Below are 18791 nucleotides of genomic sequence, written 5' to 3' on the forward strand. Positions count from 1 at the left end.
GATTTTGACCTCGGTTTTTTCGCAAAAGGGGAGATAATTTGTGTACATTCGGAAGTATCGAGTTCCGAATGCAAAGGCAGCATGGATCACAGAAGTTTGACCACTGCATTGAAAGAGTTTTCATCATTGACTTCAAAACCCGAGGACTTTTTAAGGTAATATTCTCGGGTTCTTCAATATTTAAATTATTCTGTTAAATTAACATGGGGCATGTGCGACCTGTGAAAGAGGACGAAATGAAAATGAAAACACCATGATTTAGTAGTCCAAATAAATTATTATGACGTCTTGAAAGGCTATCATATTTTTTTTTCTTTGACGTCTTACGTCAAAGAAAAAAAAATATAATAGCCTTTCAAGACGTCATAATTATTTGGACTACATGATTTAGTAGTCCAAACTACTCTGATGTCAATTACCCAAGCTGTTGTTTAATCTTGAGAAATTTCCCAAGTTAAACTTTTAACAGCATTAAATCCACAATCTTGCAAAGTACTCAACTGCTTAAAAAAAGCATATGAAACAAATAGTAATACCTTGAATACACTATTGAAAATGTGGAAAAATACATATATATACATGTATATTCAGCACATTTACCATGGGTGTCAAAATGACTTCATCAGTTACGATTTAACCAGGTGCCTATTTGACTAGCAGCCTGTTTGACTATTTCAGCTGCCGATTTGACTAGAATCCATTTTTTGCCTGTCAATGTGTCAACTCTTGACTTTGTGAGATAAAATCCTTTCAGTGGCAGGTGCACTTGACTCAAATCTTTATTGACTATTTAATTGTCAGTTTTCCCTAATGTACGGCAGGTTAGTCCTTCTCTCTGGGCGTCTACCTCCACTGATATTAAAAAACCAACCACCAAGATTGAAGAAATAGCACAAGTCATGATTTTGTTGAAATTGCCTTTTAAAAACACCAATCTGACAACCATTATGTGTATTTAAAATTATAAATAAATGCTATATTATGACTTTAAGGATTGACTACATCATAAAATTGAGAATGTAAATGGGGAATGTGTCAAAGAGGCAACAACCTGACCAAAGAGCAGACAGATTTGTAAAAGCAACTTGCTTGTTTCTGAATCCTTACTATTATTTCATTGTACAATATCGTTTAATGTTGACTTATCTGAATGAATATTGTTTAAACTAACAGGGGAATGTTTATTGACATTATTTGATCAACGTACAGTTTTTTAAACTCAACCCAATAAAAATATTATCAGATATCTATTTTCAAAGCTGTATAAAATCGTCGGACCCGAAACTGCCGAAAACCAAAAATTGTGAGGTCCAAGTGAAATGGCTATCATGTCAGGTCCTATATTCATGATATTCAGTAACCAATTCAAATCTGTTAGGTCTGATAAAATTTTTTTTAGAGTCGTATTTGATAATTTATATTGCTCTGACGCAGTCTTCTCCCCAGGCCTATATGATGCTGCGGTACCGCAGCGCCTTCATAATATTTTCGAAGATCCCGCAGCGTCTTAATTGTCCGCTGTCCCTTAATACTTGATCCCGCAGCGTGTTAATTTTCACATTTTCATTATAAATGTTTGTTAAAATTGTCAAGTTGCTGATCACTGCTGAGAGGTCGGTCAGTGTTACGCAATAACTGATAATTAGTTTTACCTGAGCCACGCTTATCTCAGCCTTATCGGACTATGTTATCATGTAAAAGCGTACATGATCATCAAGAAGATAGATATTTGTAGAAGAAAATAAAAACTTCAGTGCAGAAATTGAAGAAATAGATCACAAATACATTGTATTTACGCATTGTGTGTGTGATCACTTGACCATTTAAATAACGAATTTTTTCATTGGTCGAGAAGAAGAATCTATTTTAACACGACCAATGAACGTGATGAATACACGTGATAAATTTGAATACACATTGCTAAAGATATTTACGATGAAAATTATGAATGAGAGTATTTGTAATTGAAAAAAATAAAAATAAACTTTGATTGAAGATAAAGAGAAGTGATTTATTTTAATATAAAGTGAAAAAATGTTACTTGCAAGGTAAATTGTCTCAAACTGTCGTGTTTTTAGAAATAAAATGATCATTGAACATCGATCGTAAAATTCCGTTCGTCGGGAAATATGTGACAATCAACACGGGTGCGGAATTGCTGCAGCTTCTATATTATGTCACTAGTTGATAATTTCAATGGTCTTAACTTTAAAAAACTTGCAAAGTTTCGTTTATATCTCAGTTTATATCTACCTGCCAGAGATAGGTTTTAACAATAATACACACGGAAGCGTAATGTAAAACTACGGAAACTTGTCAGCTGTTCATTAACATGTTTTTGTTTTAAAAAGTTGTATACCAAATATGATCAAATTCGATTTTATTAATTCTGAATGAACATGTTCTCTGCAAATAACAAAAGGGTGACTTCTAGCAAAAGGCAGATGATGGAAGTAGAAGTTGTTTTTTTTTTTAGCCCAATGACTTCTAATGAAAAGGGGAATACACCTTCCTCTTCACTGTCAGTATAAGCAGATGTCATTGCTTCTCCTAATCTCAACCTAGCTAAAGTTTTAGCAAGTGATAACAGCAAGCACCATGTTTCTGGTTTCAATGACAAGTGGCTGACTGAGTTTTCATGGCTTACAAATGTTAAAGGGGGTATAAGCAAAAGTTATTGTGAGAGGGGGTTTTCAACACTAAAGAGGATAAAGACAAAATTGAGGAACAGACTGTCCAACAAAATAACACTATCTTGAAACATTATCCCTAGAAGTAGCAGAGAGTACAGAGATGAATATTTGTATTTTGACTTATAAATAACTCAATCAATTTATTTCATATATATATATATATTCTTGTAATTCATTATTAAATACTCTGCATTATAATTCATATTGCATGTCATGGATTAATGACTGATTGCTTCAGATCACAAAAGTTCACTCTAAAAAAAAGAGTTATGTGCCCTTGAATTTTGCGCCTTAAAAAAATCCTGGGGAGAACACTGACGTCCAACAGCTGTTTTGCCAGACATGCTGGGCTTGTCTGGTAAAACAGCCATTGAACGTCAGAGCAATCTCTGACTACATGTACCTATTTGAGTTTCAATAAAATGTTGACTGGTCTTGTAGTCACTTCCTAATTATACAGATAAGTAGAAAGGGACAGTGCATCAGGTGACTGTGCATGATCAATAGATGTGTACACTCAAGGAGTCTACAATCACAGTTTCTACGTTATCCTACATGTATGTTCTTGTTAATCTCTTTTACCCTTGTTATATATTTACAATATATTGATTTCGCTTTCCATATTTGATGAAAGCATGCACAAACTAGTTTACACATTTAAATTGTACATTTTTTTTTCAGTTGCAATAATAAGAGTCATGACAGATTTAAGACTTCAACAAAACTTATCTATGATTTTTGTAAGAATTGTGAAAATAATCGTTTACAAGACTTAGCTTTACCAGAATTGATTATCAAACATTTTGACAATGAACAGATTTGGCAAGAGCTTGAGTTACAGAATAGTTCCTTAGTTGACAATCTGTTAGGTAGTGTAGCTGGACTTTTGACAGGGACACAGTCAGTCAACTTTCTGACAAAAGATAATGAAGTCAGAAAAGAAAATGAAAAGACTAAAAAAAAAGACAAAAGTTTAGTGAATGATGTTGATGAAGATGAGGCTGATGATACAGATGAAGAAATCGGTAAAATAAAATCCAGATTAGAAGATTCTGACGATGAAGTAGATGAGGGCGATGAATCAGATGAGGATTTTGATTTTGATGCCATTAACCCTCTTCAAAATGATGAAGATGATGAAAGTGTTGATGAAAAAGATACACATATTGACACAGACTCTGATAGCGATAAAAAGAAGAAAAAGAAAAGTTTTGGTAAAAAATCTGGTAAAGGGAGTATTGTCGATGATCAATTTTTCAAGTTGGCAGAAATGGAGGAGTTCCTGGAACAAGAAGATGCAAAGGAAATTAGACGACAGAAAAGAGAGGAAAAGGGAGATGATAAGGACGAGGACAATTCATCAGAAGATGAAGACATTGACATGTTTGCCAATCTATCTTCAGATGATCAGGTGAGATATAAACTTAAAACTATAGACTCAAACCCTTGTTATAATTCAATCAGGTGAGATATAACCTTTAAAACTATAGGCTCAAACCCTTGTTATAATTCAACATTACTTATTGTTTATTATAGACTTGAGCTCTATATTTTTTTAAAATACTGCAGATATGTAGTTATGATTAAGTTGAACGACAATAAATGGAGATCTAGAGAATGACACATCAACCCTACAACACAATAAAGACCCAAATGACATTTTACATTTGCTAAGGTATTTCTATTATTACATTTTTCAGGAGGAAGAAGTTAAATACAAGGACTTTTTTGATCCACCAGATGGTGTAAAATCAGAGAAAAAGGTCAAATTCCAGAACATTAAAAGGTAGGGGTACTTGAAGGATAGAGAGTCAAGAACATTAAAAGGTAGGGGTACTTGAAGGATAGAGAGTCAAGAACATTAAAAGGTAGGGGTACTTGAAGGATAGAGAGTCAAGAACATCAAAAGGTAGGGGTACTTGAAGGATAGAGAGTCAAGAACATCAAAAGGTAGGGGTACTTGAAGGATAGAGAGTCAAGAACATTAAAAGGTAGGGGTACTTAAGGATAGAGAGTCAAGAACATTAAAAGGTAGGGGTACTTGAAGGATAGAGAGTCAAGAACATTAAAAGGTAGGGTACTTGAAGGATAGACAGATGGATTTATCAGAATATTTACAACTAGACTACAAGAAAAGTTTGCAGATATTTATTCTTTACAAAACTTGCATACAAAATGGTTTGAACATGTTTAAATTGCCTGCTTTTGACCTTTGAAGGAGATTGATATACATGTAGGGAATAACTAGAGAAAGAAGAAACCTTGGTCTATTTGTAGTTACCATGCCAAATATACAAAACAGAATAATTGCAGGTTGACATTTGGTTTTATTTTTTTGTAGGAAGGTCAAACGGCTCCAAGGATAGAATTAAGAAATTTAGATAAATATTGTTTCCCCTTCTAATTTATAAGAAGACAAATGGATTTGTTGACTGATTTGAATACACCTTTCATACCTTTATCATGTTTGTATGTTTATCTAATAAAAATTATTTCTCTATTTAGCGTTACATAGATGATGACTTATATATGATTCAATCAAGCTTAGTTTCTAATAAAAATATAACATGTATTGTGCCATTGTAAGGTTCCTACTAACTTAGTATACTTTCTGTTATAGCAAAAATCCAGACGATGAAAATGATGAGGGAGATGAAGAAGAAGAAGAAAGTGATGAAAACAGTGATGAGGATGGTGAGCAGACGACACATAAATTTGGATTGTTTGACAGTGATAGTGAAGGGGAGGATGTCAATGATGTGTTAGGTAGAGCCAAACCACAAGATAAATCATCTTACGAGAAACGACAAGAAAAGGTCGGTATTATTTATAGAAAAAATGTTATACTGGGGATTCATACCAATTTTCATGGATTGAGAACAATTAGTATTCTTTCTCCTTACACTGGAAGTAGAAAAACCATACCATTTTGACTAATATCAGGAACCTAGGAAAAGATAAATATTATCAGATTATACATGTTATAGGACAATTACTACTTTTAGATTAAATTGTAGACCTGTGTTAAATATTGATATTCAGAATCAAGAAAAAGGAGCCATTGTTCATAAGTTCTGCTGCTAGGGTTGCTAATGAGAATTTTTTATTTGTTGATTCAATGCATTTCGTATGATTCCTTTGATTTAGACATGTTAGAGGACAGTACTTTTGCTTTTGACTGATAAACCACTCAGAGTTGGTGTAAGCAATATTTCCATTTTTCCCATATCTTTGTGTTATGTATTTGTTGAAGTGAAAAATGTTATTTAATAACAATGTTCTTCCAGCTGAAGGAAAAGATAAAGAAGATGGAGGAAGCCAGTTTAGGAGATAAAACATGGCAGCTGAAAGGGGAGACTACTGGTACTGCACGACCAGAAAACAGTCTGTTAGAGGAACACTTGATGTTTGATCATATAGCAAAAATACGTAAGTTGTCTCTGACATTTAATAAGGAATCTTAGAAACAAAAGTGAATTGTCTAAATATTTTAATATGGTAATAGATAAATTATTCTTTGCTTTTTATGCCCCTGCTGTGCCAGAGGGGGCATTATTAGTAATCAGGGGTGTACAGAATTTTACACCGTTGTTGAAAATTCATACACCCTGAGACGCAGCCGAATGGGTGTATGAATTTTCAACAACGGTGTAAAATTCCGTACACTCCTGATTACACCAAGATAACAAATTTATTTCTTATGAACAATTCCTTTACTCATTTTGAAACCAGGATGTAAAATTGTAAAAGTGGTAATGAAAAATTTCCAGCATAAATTAAGAAAATGGTTGTGTTCTTTTGAGTTTAAAAAACAAAAAACAACAAAAAATTTATAAGTTTTTAAATTTTCTTCTTATTTTTTTTTTTTAAATTTTATTTTTCAAAAAATTTGGGCAAAATTTCATTTTTTTTTAAATTTTGCCAAAATTTTATTTATAACCGGTTGAACAAGGGTGGGGTGTTATTTACACCGGGGTAGTCAACCAATCAGATTGCAGTATTTTTGCTGCATAAGAAATAATAAGTTTTAGTCTTGTCTATCTGTACGTACAAAATTGGTTTCTGTTCTCTAACTTTAGTTTGCCTCAATGAAATGTTATAAAACTTATACACAATGCCTATTACCACAAAATATGAATCAAATTTGAATTTTGGTGGTGCCATTTTTACCGTTCTAAAGTTATGCCCCTTTATAAAAGGAAAAATTGCTGATTTTTTTTCTTCTGTTCTTTAATTTTAGTTTGACTCAACCAGATGTCATGAAACTTATACACAATACTAATTACCACAAAACATGAATCAAGCTTGAATTTTGGTGGTGTCACTTTTACTGTTCAAAAGTTACGCCCCTTAATAAATGGAATTGCTGAATTTTTCGTTCTGTCCTCTTACTTTAGGTTGCCTAAACCTAATGTTATGAAACCTATACACAATGTTTATTACCAAAACTCAGATCAAGTACAAATTTGGGACGGTAGCATCACTTTTACAGTTATTGAGTTCCTTTATAATGTTACATGCAAGCAGGTGCATCCTCTGTGTCCAATGGACACATACATTCCCCATTTATTTAAGATCTTTCAAAAATTAAAGACTTTGATGTGTGTGCACCAAATGTTAATGCTTTCTACATATTTTACACAGTACATGTATATCTGATACAATTGAAAAGTAGTGTTATCAGCATGATGAGTGAATCTCCTGAAATTTCCCTAAAAAGTTGACTGTGGCATTGAAATGAGGTAACTTGGACAGTAAGACGCATTATATATAGTTAGCATTCACTTTTCGTCAGAAAGGGGATGTTAAATCCAATACTTTGAGATGGACAGTTACAACATTCCCTTCACATAAAAGAACTCTTGCAATAACAGATTGGTACCTGTGTGACCCTCGTCCCAAAACATCACTCTCCATTGGCATCCAAACATCAAGAACCTATCTGATGGTAAATAACTGTATGTGTCCTGTTAGAAAGACACAGATCACTTAGCAAGCAATAGTCATTAAATCTATTCATTTATATGTGTTTTAATTTCAGCTAAAGTAATCACAGAAGAAATTACAGAAACATTGGAAAGTTTGATAAAAAGGAGAATAAAGGACAAGGTTAGATTATAATTCTATGTTTTAAAAAGTATTTAGACCAGCTATATCGGAGAATCAAGATATCAGAATTACTGTATTTTTATCATTCATGGGCAAATATATGTCATTTTAATGAATGTTTTAGAGAGACATGTATAAACATGACAAATGAAACCATGAATTCAGAAAAGATATATTTTGTTGTTCATCTCAAAAGATTTTTTTCAGGATAACCAACAAAGGGTTGTGCTTGTTTTCAGGATAACCAACAAAGGGATACGCTTGTTTTGAGCACTTCATTATTTTAATTTTAATTCTGATCTATAATTTTTCTTATTTTTGATTAAGGATTCTGGCAGAAATACAAGGAAGGTTTATTCTTTTCTAAATAAATAAGTTATCAACTATTTGTACTATGCATATTATTATCCTTTACAAATAACTTACTTTTTTTATGAATATGATATAGGCATGGGATGATGTTGAAAGGAAAATAAAACCTAAAGAGAATCCATTTGAATACAAGAAAAGGATAACATTGGACCAAGAAAAAAGTAAACAAAGTCTGGGAGAGATTTATGAACAGGAATATCTAAAGCAACAACAGGTAATAAGGCAAACAACAATAATGAAAACAATCATTGAAAAACAGTTCCTGTGTCCAGTAGGCTTACAAGGATCCAGAAAACATCCTTTCTACTTTCTGTTTGAAAGAACTTTTGGGATCCTCTGGTTTTGTCATAGTAATACAGTTCACACCTTGAAAGTTTGAAAGCTGAAATTTTATTGGCTGATGCAATATTGATCAGAATAGAAAGTAAAATGAAGTGTTTTCAGATCTTTGTAGGCAAAGATTTGACATAGGTTCTGTATTTTAATCAGATGGAACAATTAATTAATTAAATGTCATAAAGAATTAAAACGACAAACATCAAATTGAAACCAGAAATTTTAGATACAAACTTTACACAATGCCACAAACAGAATGCTAAATGGTCTTTTTGGTCATCAAGTACTAGATTATAACCTCAACAAAGTGGTAGCAAAGAGAACAATTCATCAAATCTGTATTAAACAGAATAGTTTTAAACTGATGGGAGCAGAAGCAAACAAGACAAGTTAAAAACCACTACTTGTAACTTAACTTGGTAAATCAAAACTGAAAATGATTAAACTACTGAGTTTTAACAGTATGAATTAACAAAACAATGAAGAACATTTTGAATGTAGACAAGAGGAAGAACATTTTGAATGTGGACAAGAGGAGGAACATTCCATGTCTTCAAACATTTATGATTTTTGGTGTGATTAGTTGAATTTCATTCAGAAGCAAGATAAAATAATTTTTTACACATGTACAAAGGATTAGCATTATAATACAAAATAAACAAAATAATCTGATTTTTCGGTGTAAGCAATTGTTTAATGTCATAAGAAACAAGACATTTTTTATGAACAAAAAATAAATGATTAATCTTTTCATCTGCTTAATGTTATATAATAGAAAGAAGAAGAAGAAAAAACAGACAAGGATCATGAGGAAATAAAAAAGATGATGCAGTCTTTATTTATCAAACTGGATGCCTTGTCAAACTTCCACTACACACCTAAACCTGTATGTATAATACTGAGGATTCATTTATTTTCTGTGGTATCAATTTTCATGGATTAAGGAATCTTACTTTTTCATGGATATTTGATTACATGGTTTTGTCAGTCTTTCCATGCAAACCCTCTAAAAAAATAGTTATTCGTTCAACATTTGAATTCATGGTTCATGTTAAATTCATGGTTCAACGGTAACCCACAAAACCCTAAAAAATTGGTATCTAACGAATAATAATGCATCCACAGTAGTAGATAATGAGGCTTGATCTAGTCTGGAACTTGACATTTATCTTACATTATACTTTATGCATAAGAGGGAAATTATCATAGTTGTTCAAATGGACAACTTTTATAAATTCTGACTTGTTATCATGGTTATCTCAAATGTATGCATCAAATTATAATGTCTTTTTACATAGCAGTGATAAGACTCCTTAGGTAAGTCTCTAAATCATTTATTTTTGTAAAAATTATACACGAAACTGTTGTCTAGTTTAAGTTCAAAATCCTAAGTTGCTGTCATTTGATAACTTGTTTAGAAAATAAGTATTTGTATCAATTGTGATTTCCTTTTAAACTTTGGTATTAATGTAATACATATTATTTGTAAAAATTAACTAAATGCGTTTCATTGAAATTCATTCTTTTGTAATCTTAAAATCAAGTCAAAAATGTTATTAGGTATAGTCACATGCAGTGTTCTCCCCAGGCTGTTTTAGCACAGCGCTATTCCAATTCCCCGCTGTCCTATTGCACTGACCGCAGCGCTATCCCACGCAAACGCGTCGCTATTTTTTTCAAATTTCCCGCTTATTTTTCACTTCGGATCACGTGATCGACTGGTTTACGATTTTTGAAAGAATTATTTCCGTTGTATTAAAGTAACTCCCCAGAACCAGTCTAATAAATTTTACAAAATGGCGTTTTTTGAAAGATCAAAATAAACAAAGATTTCAACATTGACATCTATTTTTTTAATTTAAAGAATATATAGAGGCATATATGAATGAAATGAGATGAAATGAATTGACCGCATTTCCCGACGTCACTCACAAACTTGTTTTACGAACTTTGAACAAACGATATTAAAAACGATCAAACACAGGAGTCTGTTACAAATTATTTGCCGGGTTTACTATCCATACGAACCCCGAAAATGCGCAAGTCTTTTAAGTATTCATTATCCCCTATTCGAACTTATAATTGTTTAGTCAGAAATTCTACCATTTGATAGCAATTTGATAGCATATGATTAGAAAACAAACCCAAGCTGATACGACTTGAGAAATTTTACTGTCTCGGTGTTCAGCTTGGATGAGGCCATTTAAATATTATAAAAAAAGGTCATAAAAATAAAAAATCTTATTGCAAAAAAATGTTAATTCCTGTCAAACGTCGTAAGGTTAACAGTACACTGCTACAGTTGGTTACAAAACCAAACACTGAAACAGAAGCTGACAATGACTTTATTGTTGGTCCTTACATGTTCTGCAACATTACCTGCTAGTGCTAAGAAATCTTCACACAGGCATGTCTGGTGTAGACCCATCATGGAAAAAGACTTCTCCTCCTGTTTTATACATAGATAGTATGAGGATTTAATATATGAATTTACAATGGAGAAAAAAATAAAATTGAGAATGGAAATGGGGAATGTGTCAAAGAGACAACAACCCGACCAAATAAAAAACAACAGCAGAGGGTCACCAACAGGTCTTCAATGTAGCGAGAAATACCCGCACCCGGAGGCGTCCTTCAGCTGGCCCCTAAACAAATATATACTAGTCCAGTGATAATGAACGCCATACTAATTTCCAAATTGTACACAAGAAACTAAAATTAAAATTAAAAATACTCTTCTTCTTTATCCAGACAATAACATTTACAAACAAAGCCTCATTAAGGGGTACACTGTAACTTCCATGAGCATGATGAGGACATCATAACAAGAGGAAACATCAACAGCATAATATAAGAAAAATATATAACAAAACAATTACAAACAATTACAAACAAACCGTGCGCCACGATAAAGTTACTGAGCATTGTCGAAAATTACGCGATTACCACAGCGCTATCCAAAAATCCTGGGGAGAACACTAGCATGGATGATCCTACAAGAAAATATATTTTCATTTTGTAAGACCTAAGTAGTTTCTTTACCTTTATTTGGTAAAAGATTTAAAAAAATTTAAAACAGTTTGATGAAATTTATTGTTGTTGTCAATTGCAAATATTGAACCAAATTTATACTAACAAGCTTATAAACTAGAGATTTTAACAGTTAGTAATATGAGGCATAATGAAAATTCTGATAGCAGAATAAAGCAATTTTTGGTCCACAATGCTCTTCATCTCGTACTTATTTGACCTTTTTAACTTTTTTGATTCGAGCGTCACTGATGAGTCTTTTTGTAGACGAAATGTGCGTCTGGCGCAAATATAATTTTTTTCTCCTGATATCCATGATAAATTTATTTATAACCTCATTCTACTATTCTTTCCAATGTTATTGTAGGCAGCACCTGAAATAAAGATAGTATCCAATATGCCGACCATTTCTATGGAAGAGGTCGCTCCAGTTAGTGTCAGCGAGAATGTTATATTAGCTCCAGAGGAAATCAAGGTAGATAACTCCTACATGAGATAACATTTACAGATAAGCTGCATCTGATAGAAATCATCCTTATCAACAAATCTGTAAACCATTCTCGGATTAAAAAAATATCTATGCAAAATTGATTAGTATTTGAAAATTGATGTTGCTATAAGAACCCTACAAATCAGACCAAATTCATCTTTAATATCGTGTTGGAATTTTCTAAAATCAATGAAAGTCCTCTACATGTACATGTATAGGTGAACTTGCATAAGGTCGATTTCTATCCGTCACATCTCATATATATATATATTGTTAATAGAAGATTATCTGTGTGACAACAAAAAGGATTCAATCAAATAACTTATAGTTGTTTTTTACCCAGGGTGTAAATTTTCATTTATTTAGAAGTGCAATTGCTATGGTATTGTAGAAAAATTTTGAATCCACCAAAATAATTAACACCAAAATATTTTGCATACCCTCTTCAATGAAATAGGGAAATTTTACACTTACCAAAATAACCCCTTATACAGTTTTACCAAACAATATTGAAAAAATGGTTCTCTTTCTGTTTACAACCTCTTTTGACCAACGTACATGTTGAATTGAGAAGTCTAGTATAATAACTATGGTTACCTTTGATCAATATGTTTACCAAATTCTAGCTACATAGATTAATGGGCGCAATGAAATTAAAGGATTTTTAAAGTATAATTATATTTGCATAATAATTTAAGGAAAAGATGAAGGGAGAATTGAAAGCTACAACAGAAAAATCAGATACAGACAAAAAGAGAGAAAGAAGGACAAAGAAAAACATGAAAAAAAAGAAACGAAAAGAGAGAAATCAAAGGGAAAAACTGATAGAGAAACTAAATCCAGGTCTTGGAAATAAATATAGCAAAGAAAAAGCTCAGAAAGAATTGGAAAAACAAAGCAAATCTGGGAAAGGTGTTACTATGATTAAGGTAAGTTAATGTTTGTTATATTAATTTTCAGATAATTCCTTTAAGGGCTATTCCAGAAAAAAATGTAGGGGGGGGGGGGGGGGGGGTTGGAAGGCACATTATATTGATAATACATGGGTGATGGGTATCAGAGCAACTTTTCACACTATAATGCACTATAATTCTCAATTACAATTGTCTGGGTGGTGGGTGCTGATAAAAACTGCCTTCCAACCACCCCATACATTTTTTTTCTGGAATAGCCCTAATTTAAAATATATTAAATCAGTTTAAATCATAAAAAAACAGTTGAAAAATACATCTTTTCCCATTATGTCACTGTTTGATGTCGTGTAAATAACTTTTTAATGTTAACAACGTCATTACCTTCCCTGTAAATGTATCGTATGCCTTAAAGAATGAAAAAACAAAATTGCATTTGTGAATGAAAGTGATAATCCTTTAATTGAAAGGATAAAAATATATGAAAAAAGGTTTTTATTTTTATTAAGAATTAAATAAATTTAGTGTAGTTACTCAGTACTGTCTTTTGATTGGTTAAAAGTATTACTTTAATTTCAATGTTGTCAATTTTTATGGCGACACACCCACTCTGACGTTGTGTATTCATAAGCCAACATGTGTGTACTGTTATTGTTAATAGAAATAATATAAAAAGTTCTTTGAGCCTTATTATTGATAGAAATTTATTTATAATGAATGGCAATTATTTATTCCCCGGATAATGTAAAATGTGAAGAGTCAAAAATTAATTTTATGGTTCAATAAATTCAAAATAAATTATTGCCATTTATTAGTTAAAATCAGGAGTCGAAGTCTATTAGCATGATTAACATCATTCAAAAATGTTCCTCTTGATATGTTTCATGATGGATTTTAGTTTCTTTTTTAACAATATAAAAAGAAGATGCTGTATGATTGCCAATAAGACAACTATAGTCATCTATAGGTCACTATACATCCTTCAACAATGAGCAAAGCCCATACTGTATAGTCAGCTATAGGTCACTATACATCCTTCAACAATGAGCAAATCCCATACTGTATAGTTAGCTATAGGTCAATATACATCCTTCAACAATGAGCAAAGCCCATACTGTATAGTTAGCTATAGAAGGCCCTGAGATCACAAATGTAAAACAGTTCAAACTCAAAAAACTAACAGCATTATTATTGTTGACTAAAAAAGATTACAATTTATCCTTAACCTCAAATTAATTGTATGACAAATAATGTCATTTTGTATCGTAAATATACCAAACTAATTAAAAACTGAAAAAAATTAAAATGTTATTAATTCTTCTTTCAGAACCATGATAAAGGTAAAAAGAAGTCATCACTGACCTCATCCAAGTCTTTCTTTACCCAACTACAGGAGGAAGTTACTACACAGATTAAATCTAAAAAGGCAGAAAAGAGAAGGAATGAAAATTCTGGCACTATAGCATCTAAAAAATTAAAATTGTAGACATTTTATATCAGGGTGTCTCTTTTTCTTATTTGATAGTAAAAAAATGGGTAATTAGCTGTATCAAAATCTAATGCATTGTGGGTAATTTCAATGTTCATTCAACAATATGAAAATAGAGTTATGTCATTTGTTGAATATTGTTTGTTTAGAATGTTATCAACCAATCATAATGTTTTTATGCCCCACCTACGATAGTAGAGGGCCATTATGTTTTCTGGTCTGTGCGTCAGTTTGTTCGTCCTTCTGTCCCACTTCAGGTTAAAGTTTTTGGTCAAGGTAGTTTTTGAAGAAGTTGAAGTCCAATTAACTTGAAACTTAGTACACATGTTCTCTATGATATGATCTTTCTAATTTTAATGCTAGATTGGAGATTTTACCCCAGTTTCACGGTCCACTGAACATAGAAAATGATAGTACGAGTGGGGCATCCATGTACTGGGGACACATTCTTGTTGTAAATAAAATTGAGAATGGAAATGGGGAATGTGTCAAAGAGACAACAACCCGCCCAAATAAAAAACAACAGCAGAGGGTCACCAACAGGTCTTCAATGTAGCGAGAAATTCCCTCACCCGGAGGCGTCCTTCAGCTGGCCCCTAAACAAATATATACTAGTCCAGTGATAATGAACGCCATACTAATTTCCAAATTGTACACAAGAAACTAAAATTAAAATAATACAAGACTAACAAAGGCCAGAGGCTCCTGACTTGGGACAGGCGCAAAAATGCGGCGGGGTTAAACATGTTTGTGAGATCTCAACCCTCCCCCTATACCTCTAACCAATGTAGTAAAGTAAACGCATAACAATACGCACATTAAAATTCAGTTCAAGAGAAATCCGAGTCTGATGTCAGAAGATGTAACCAAAGAAAATAAACAAAATGACAATAATACATAAATAACAACAGACTACTAGCAGTTAACTGACATGCCGGCTCCAGACTTCAACTGAACTGACTGAAAGATTATGATTTCATCATATGAACATCAGGCACAATCCTTCCCGTTAGGGGTTTAGTATCATACCATCATAACATATATGAGAAGAACATAACCCGTGTCATGCCAACAACTGTTTTTAGAATAAATGTGTTTAGTTCCGATGCAAAGATATTTGCTTTAGCAAATATTACCCAAGATGCATAAGGTTCTGAAACAGTGAATGAGCTATGTTCCATAATGATCTTTTAACCATACTCAAGAAGAAAACATATCAGTATGACACAAAAAGCTATTCTCATTTAAGCAAAATGAGCTGTAACACGGTTGACACTACAATTGTTTGTACAATCTGTTGCAATGATTTCAACCATTGTATACATCATAATGACATATTTATGATTAAATGTAAGTCCAAAAAAGAGGCGTGAAAGATACCAGAGGACAGTCAAACTCATAGATTGAAAATAATCTGAAAACTCCATGGCCTAGAAATAAAAAGACAAACGGACAAACAATAGTACACATGACACAACATAGAAAACTAAAGAAGCAATGCACGAAACCCCACCAAAAACTGGGGGTGATCTCAGATGCTCTGGAAGGGTAAGCAGATCCTGCCCCACATATGGCACCAGTCGTGTTGCTCATGTTATAACAAACTTGGTAAATAGTTTAATTCGGTAGGTCATATTCGTGGTGAAAAGGGAAGTGGATTGTAGTTACAACCAGGAAACCAAACTGTGTTTCCAAATGCATACAAATATAGATATGATGAGAAAAGGCGGATAGAAGTCCCTAAATACATGTACATGTATCAACTGTATATGACTTTGCTGGTAGAATTATGTCATTTCATAGTGTTGAATAGGCTGATATTTTCTCTAAAAAAAATAATATGAAGATGTGGTACGATTGCCAATGAGACAACTATTCAACAGTTTTAAAAAAAAAATAGTTTTGGAACTTATGTTTGTTGATACATAACTTCTGAAGGATCCTACACCAAGTACTGCACATTGCTTTCTTCATGTTTACTGTCTACATTAGCAGGAGATCTTATGTTTTCTGGTATGATTCCATCTGTTGTTCTGTTCATTTGTCCTGGATCATGTTAAAGTCTTTAATTAGGGGTAGCTTACCAGAGGTTAAGGTCACAATAACTGGAAGCCTAGTTCACATGTTCATAATGATTCCAGTATATAATTTATGAATAAAAGTCTAAGACAGTAGTACTACATAAAGCTAGAGGTTCCAAGATAATTATGTCGCATGGTATTTGTGCCAATATTGACCAATGTTTCCTTCTGATTTCAAAAAGGAAATCAGTAGCTCTGTCAGTGGAAAGAGGATTTTGATTATGTGACTGTATAAAAAGACTGCCTGGAATGGCATACATAACTACAGCCCACATGCATTGATATCCCTTTTGGAACCTGTTGCTGATAAAAATAATACAGGAAAACCAAATATTTTTAGGGTGAGCATTCAGCCAGACATATAATGAAACAAGAATGTCCAAAGTACACGGATGCCCCACTTGCACTATCATTTTCCATGTTCAATGGACCGTGAAATTGGATAAAAAATCTAATTTGGCATTAAAATTATAAAGATCATACCATAGGGAACATGTGTTCAATGTTTCAAGTTGATTGGACTTCAACTTCATCAAAAACTACCTTGACCAAAAACTTTAACCTGAAACTGGCACTTCCATTTTTTATGTTCAGTGGACCGTGAGATTGGGGTCAAAAGTCTATTTTGGCTTTAAAATGAGAAAGATCATATCATAAGGAACATGTGTACTAGGTTTCAAGTTGATTGGACTGCAACTTCATCAAAAACTACCTTGACCAAAAACTTTAACCTGCAGCAAGACAGACGAACGAACGAACAGACGGATGCACAGATCAGAAAACATAATGCCCCTCTACTATCTTAGGTGGGGCATAAACAAATATTTTTATAAATCTTGCAACGATTCCACTAAAAAAATTAGGAGTAAATCTTGTGCAAGGTTACAAATTTTCAAAGCATATTAAAATAATATGCAGCTTCACACTACACAGTTGATCCAGTGTAAACAGATTAATCTTAATAATGCTGGTGAAAAAAAATTGTAATATGTGTTACATGTTATTTGGGCATTGGTCCCTGTCTCCGAAAAAAAAATCAGTATAAAGGGGAAAAATATTTCAAACAATTGACTGTGTATACGTATTTGCAGCCATTTGAGCTCACTGAAATTAAAAGTAACCAAAGAATATACACACTGAAATGACTCACCTGACTGACCATTGATTTTATATTAGTTCTAGATATAAAGCTTTACTACAAGTATCACATAAACATAAAATGTTCCAAGTAAATGAGGTCGAGGCCAAATAAACCAAACCAGAAATACATAAGCACCTTACAATTATTCCATACACCAAAAATAGTTGACTTATTGGATAAAAGTTTCTTAGAAATGAACTTAACCATGAAAACTAAATATTAACCAATCAACCATAAAAATGAGGTCAAGGTCAAATGACAATGCCAGACAGACAAATACACGTTATCCATGCCATACATCAAATATAGTTGACCTATTGTTTATAGTTTAAGAAAAACACAAAACACATTAACTTGAACCACTGAACAAAAACATAAAAACTTAACACTGAGCAATGAACTGTAACAAACTAAATGTCTTGCCTTCTTGACTTACCATTCATATTATGTTAAAAGTCCTAAATATCAACTATCACAAAATCTTAACATGATCCAAGAAAATGAGGTCAAGGTCATATAAACCAAACGAAAAATAAATGTACAGGTTACAATCATTCAATACACTAAATATAGTTGACCTATAATTGCTGATAGTTTCTAAGAAACAGACTTAACCAAGAAAACTAAACATTGACCAATGAACTATGAAAAAGAGGTCAAGGTCAGATGAACCATGCCAGTCAGACATGTATAAATTTTAATCCTTCCATACAACAAATATAGTTGACCTATGGCTTATCGTAGTGTTAGAGAACAGACCAAAATACATAAACTTAACACTGAGCAATGAACCATGAAAATAAGGTCGAGGTAAAATAAAACCTGCGAGACTGACATGTACATCATAAAACATTTCCATACACCAACTATAGTTGACCTATTGCATTTAGTATTAAACGACAAAACACAAAAACTTTACTTCGATCACAGAACATGAAAATGAAGTCAATGTCAGATGACATCTGTCAGTTGGACATGTACACCTTACAATCCTTCCTTCCATACACCAAATATACTTGACCTATTGCTTATAGTATCTGAGATATGGACTTGACCATCAAAACTTATTCTTGTTCACTGATCCATGAAATTAGGTCGAGGTCAAGTGAAAACTGTCTGACAGGCACGAGAACCTTGCA

At 32.6% G+C, this 18791-nt stretch overlaps 1 protein-coding gene across 1 annotated transcript; it reads left to right on the forward strand.

The window, feature by feature from the left end:
* The first annotated feature begins 6 nt into the window (after window positions 1–6).
* Window positions 7–14435, forward strand: LOC143071124 (U3 small nucleolar ribonucleoprotein MPP10-like). The gene is made up of 11 exons (XM_076245247.1): window positions 7–155; window positions 3375–4104; window positions 4394–4479; window positions 5314–5509; window positions 5981–6122; window positions 7735–7802; window positions 8251–8388; window positions 9286–9396; window positions 11908–12015; window positions 12729–12959; window positions 14269–14435. The coding sequence occupies exons 1-11, from the start codon at window positions 82–84 to the stop codon at window positions 14425–14427; spliced, it is 2043 nt and encodes a 680-aa protein (XP_076101362.1). The 5' UTR covers window positions 7–81; the 3' UTR covers window positions 14428–14435.
* Window positions 14436–18791: the final 4356 nt, after the last annotated feature.

Source organism: Mytilus galloprovincialis, chromosome 4, assembly GCF_965363235.1.
Source record: "Mytilus galloprovincialis chromosome 4, xbMytGall1.hap1.1, whole genome shotgun sequence".
Lineage (NCBI taxonomy): Eukaryota > Metazoa > Mollusca > Bivalvia > Mytilida > Mytilidae > Mytilus > Mytilus galloprovincialis.

What these genes read in the sequence shown, in the direction of transcription:
- LOC143071124 (XM_076245247.1), top strand. Translation starts at nt 82, where the DNA reads ATGGATCACAGAAGTTTGACCACTGCATTGAAAGAGTTTTCATCATTG. An exon ending in AAATTCCAGAACATTAAAAG is followed by an intron (nt 4,480 to 5,313) that starts GTAGGGGTACTT and finishes TTTCTGTTATAG; the next exon opens with CAAAAATCCAGACGATGAAA. An exon ending in TCCACTACACACCTAAACCT is followed by an intron (nt 9,397 to 11,907) that starts GTATGTATAATA and finishes ATGTTATTGTAG; the next exon opens with GCAGCACCTGAAATAAAGAT.